Source organism: Centruroides sculpturatus, unplaced genomic scaffold (genome assembly GCF_000671375.1).
Source record: "Centruroides sculpturatus isolate CEXI.00-Female unplaced genomic scaffold, Cexi_2.0 scaffold148, whole genome shotgun sequence".
Lineage (NCBI taxonomy): Eukaryota > Metazoa > Arthropoda > Arachnida > Scorpiones > Buthidae > Centruroides > Centruroides sculpturatus.
In genome coordinates, this window is record NW_019384359.1 from 737,043 (window position 1) to 742,026 (window position 4,984).

Genomic DNA, 4,984 nt, shown 5'->3' on the forward strand with positions numbered 1-4,984 from the left:
ATATCCAATATCTTAATTAATCAATAGTTAACTGTATTGTTGATAATATAATAAAAATACATTATAAGAAAAATACAAAGACAAAGAATACATAAATTATTTAAATGGCAACCATTTAAATAATTTATAAAAATATTTTCCATTGGTAATATTTTTTTTTCCCTTAATACTAAGATTAGTTTCAATAATAACTGAAGAACAATGTTATAAAGAAATCAGTTAAACATTAAATCATGTCAAAGTTAGTTACACACATACACATATATACTACTAACTTTAACCTAAAGTTTATATGTACTGTATATATTAGATATCTGATATAATTTTTCTCTTGTATAATTTAATTGAATAGTGGAAAAGTTCATAATTAATTATTAAAGATTTACAGACTGTATATGGGGGGGACCCCCAAAAAAAACCGAAATGAGAGCTTGCTGCCATTTGTAGACATAGTAGAGAGTTCTCCTGTTACATGGAGTTAGTAGAGACCTTCACGAAACAGCTGTGCAAACGGTGTCAGTTTGTAGGTTTACATTTGAGCGTAGTGTTGTGTTTCTCTTACTGTTATTTTGTTCTGCCTGCAAAGTTCTGGGCATCCTTCAACATCTCAAAACAATGAAAATGTTGAAAAAATCTGCCAAAAAAGTGTTAAGACATCTGTGAGAGGATGTGCGAAGGAAATGTCTGGAACTATGGCGAGCAGGTGACTGGTTCCTTCATCATGACAACGCCCCCGCACACATGGCCTTACGATTGACCCACTATTTGGCCTCTCGGGGATGGCCTGTCATTCCTCACCCTCCATATTCACCAGACCTAGCCCAGTGCGACTTTTTTCTGTTTCCGAGAATGAAGAAAAATCTAAAAGGGAAGCGTTTTGATAATGTGGAGGTAGTAAAAACAGCTTTGCTAAGGGCACTGGACAATATCAAGGTTGAAGCATTCTAGAGATGCTTCAAACAGTGGGGAAAAAGACTTCACAAGTGCATCACATCTAATGGAGAGTACTTTGAAGGTGACTGAAGAAATTTTGTAAAAAGTTAATAAATAAAGTTTTTATAAAAAAAATTCGGTTATTTTTGGGTCCCTCCACGTATTCTTATAAAAAAATATCCAGCAATAAGTTTTCCTGGCAACATTTAAAACTGTGTTTGGAGTGTCATCTGTTATGATATTTTATTATTAAAAGCTTTTTATATTTTTAATTATTATAAAATGGTAAATAGCTTAATTTTGAGGGTAGGGATGGTTTTAACAAAAAAATTGTAAATGCTAAGAATGAGTAAAATTGTCATTAAGTCTGATCCTACTCAAGATGTGACACATGATCTCCCTTCAATCTTTAACCACCAAAATTTAATAGCATCAGTCTCCCTAATACACAAATCTCCCTGCAAAATTTCAGAAATTTTTGATAAAAAACACATGAGTTATTAAGTTTCAAAGAGGGTGAATAGAATGATTGCCCCTCCCACACACGAGTCCAAAAATGTAAAAATCTGGGGGGTCATTTTTTGACTAATTGCCATACTTTTTCTCTGTTATATCTAACAGAGCCAGGAAAGTAATAACATGAAATGATAAATAATTTTTTGTGGAATTGAGTATTTCCTTCATAAAAAATATATATATAATATAAATGAGGATGTTTGCTTGTTTGCTATGCAAGTCTAGGCCATTCAACCAATTGCTATGAAACTCTTCAATTGCATTCAAATAATTCTAACTTGGACCTCAAATTATTATTATTATTTTTATTTATTTTTTTTTTTTGAAAAGTTATGTTCTAGTATAGTTATAAAATTCATTACTAGGTTTAAATTAATTATATAGTGAATTAAATAATTTAGAAAATTTTGACAGAAAAAATTGACTCAATGGGAAATAAACTCCTACTCCAAATGGATAGGCCAAGAAAAATAATCTGATAGTATAAGCTTAATTTTAACTAATGATTTCAGTTTTGGTTATATTGTATGTATGAGTCAACTTGCAAATTCTCTGGGATACTATTTACATGAAGTATATCTGTAATATATGTTGATACAGCTGTCCCTTGATAGCCCAACGTTTTATAATCCAACATGCTCAGTAGTCCGACACACCTCCCATCAAGATACCCATCCCCGGTATGTGTCTGCTTGCACAGAAGCATGTCGTAACGTGAATCTCCCCACCCAATTCTTACACGATGACACACATTTTGTGTGTTTTCTGTATTGTTCTGTTCGAACAGAACAATACAGAAAACACAGAACTGTTCGAACAGAACAGTTCTGTTCGAACAGTTGGAGTAGGGAATATTGTAGGCTACTGCTAGCAAAACAATGCCAAATATGTAATCACTTTCGGTAATCTGGACACTTTTGGTAATCCGACACCCCTTTGGTCCCATACCTGTCAGATTATCAAGGGACAGCTGTAATTTAAATAAACACTAAATGTAATTGTGTATGTGCCGAGGTGGCAAAGGATTGAAAGGATGTGGCAAAAACGAACAGCCATTTTGTAGCTTGAGGGAGCCAGTTGGATGTACAAGTGTTCAGTTGTATTAAAAAAGAGTTATTCATATTTATATTATCTGGTCAGTTGAGTCATTTATAATACAATATCTATATTCATTGTAGATTATGTATCATTATCATCTAGCCATAACAAATTTTATTCAATTACAGGATTTTCATTACAGTACTCAGGTCCTGCCAAGTTTTTGTGCTAGTTTACTATATGATTTTTTTTTACATATATTGTTTCTGTTAATCCTACTAAGAGTCATCTCCTTGAGGACAATAAGTTTAAATTCATATTTACAGCTTTTAAATAAATTATCGCAATTTATTTAAAAGTTGCTATTGTTTCTGCTACATTTCTTTTAATTAGAGACAATTTGCCCTTATATGTGCAACATTACACAGGGTGATTCATTGGTGGCATTCAGTAGCTTTTTCCTCAGAAATCATTGTTAGTAGGAAGATGTGACTAATAGCCAAGTTTAAGGAGCAGACAGACCATTTTTGGTGACCTTTGATGACCTTGGAAATTGGCAGTTTTTGAGAAAGAACAAAGTAGGGTTTTTTTAATTATAAGAGGTGCTTTTGAGTCATTATATGGATAAGTTTGTGACAAAATAAACATCTTTTGTAATAGGACATATTTTCTTAAACTTAATGATTTTCAAGATATTTGTCAGTTTCTGCTAAAAATCTGATTTCTTTTTTCCCAAAAGTTTTATTGTTGGAAACTAACTTTATCAGTTTATTTATCAACAAAGTTTTATATGACAGAAACAGGATAGTAATGAAAATACATTTCAAAATTAATTTAAATTATATGTTGAAATGTCTATCCTTTTGGTGTATACAGGCATTTATTTTTATAGGAAAGGCATTTAATACATTTTGTAATTCACATTTAATCTTATGAAAACATTCCAAAATTCTTATTTTCATGTTTTCAGTAGAAGGAAGCTGAAAGTAAACCATTTCCTTCATTTGTCCCCTAAAGATTGGCATAAGGATTTGGAGCTTGTGAATAATTTTGGTAACATTCACCTAAAGTAACATATCAAATGCTGATGACTTTACTTATTCAAATGAAGAACATTTGAATAACTTATTTTCATGAAAATAAAGGAAAAAGTCCTTCATGCTTTTGAGAAAGTAAAAGTAACAATTCAGTTTATTCAAAGTCTACTTGTTTAACTATCTGATATGATAAGATAAAGAACAAAAACTGATACGCTCCTGCCATGCCATATAACCCAAAAGTAGCCTGATAATTTCAGCAAGATTATTGCTTAATCAATTAAATGAATTGTTATTTATATATATATACATATACATATACATACACCATGCTGGGTGAATGCAATAGCTGGCTAAATGCCATGAAGGAAGTTAAAGGCTGTGGGTGTTTAAAGCCATTCCCAGTTGATGCCATAAGTAACCAGTATGGTTATATGTTTAAATTAATAGTTCTGGAAGTGATTATTGGATGGAGTTCGTGTATCGTAACTGGCAATGCATCCACACAGTAAGCAGGAGTTGTGGGTTCAAGTCCTGCTGCAGGCCAATTCTTTTCTTACAGAAATTTCTAAATTAAATTAATTTATTATAATTATTAAAATTAATATGAGACAGTGGCTTAACCACTATCTCTAGTTAAATTAATTAATAATTAATTATTAACATACCCCAAAAGTAGTCTGGTAATTTTGGCAAGTTCATTTGGCTTTATGTGCAGTATTACTTTTGTACACTTTAAGTAAGTAAATTAAACATATAATTAATATTGTCTGGTTAATTTGTTTAATCATTTTTATTTAATTTTTCAGGTTTATTTAGAACACCACTTTTGAATGTACCTGAGAAAATTATATCATTTTTATCAGAAACTATATGTTTTCCAAATCGGCCTGGGTTACCTGAAGAATTTGCTCATTTAGTACAGTATATTGTTGAAAATCCAATGATTAATGGAGAAGTGATTCGACTAGATGGTGGCTTACGACTAATATCATAGTACATCATCAATTTTTGTTGTTTAAAATTTAAATTATATATTTACATCTAAAAATATGTAATGTAGATAAATTTTTTACAATGTGTAAAACTTTTATTTTTTTTTCTATGTTGCAATAAATATAGAATACTTTTAAGAATTGTTGAGTAATTTTATTTTATGAATATGATAAATTTAAGTTAAAATTACATTTTAAAAATCACAACAATATACATCTATACATATGATACTAATGTTAATTTTGAAACTTTAAAGTGATAAATTATTTCAATTTGTCTTGGTTTAGACCCATAGTGGACAAACTGTGACTTTTATACTTACTGCACTTACTGCACTCTCATATAAGTTATATATACAGTCCTGGAAAAAAGTTTGAGACCACCTAGGTTTTCAAACTTCCCATTAAAATTAGCTGATCTGTAAATATATTATTGTTTGGGTACTAAAATAACTATAAACCAAA

At 30.5% G+C, this 4,984-nt stretch overlaps 1 protein-coding gene across 1 annotated transcript in view; it reads left to right on the forward strand.

Moving 5' to 3' along the window:
* LOC111640538 (3-hydroxyacyl-CoA dehydrogenase type-2-like) overlaps window positions 1-4,574 on the forward strand; it is a 26,895-nt gene extending 22,321 nt beyond the window's left edge. Inside the window, exon 6 of the mRNA XM_023386556.1 lies at window positions 4,334-4,574. Within this exon, the coding sequence (XP_023242324.1) occupies window positions 4,334-4,521 (188 nt within the window). The 3' untranslated portion in view covers window positions 4,522-4,574. The remainder of the gene's footprint in view (window positions 1-4,333) is intronic.
* Window positions 4,575-4,984: the final 410 nt, after the last annotated feature.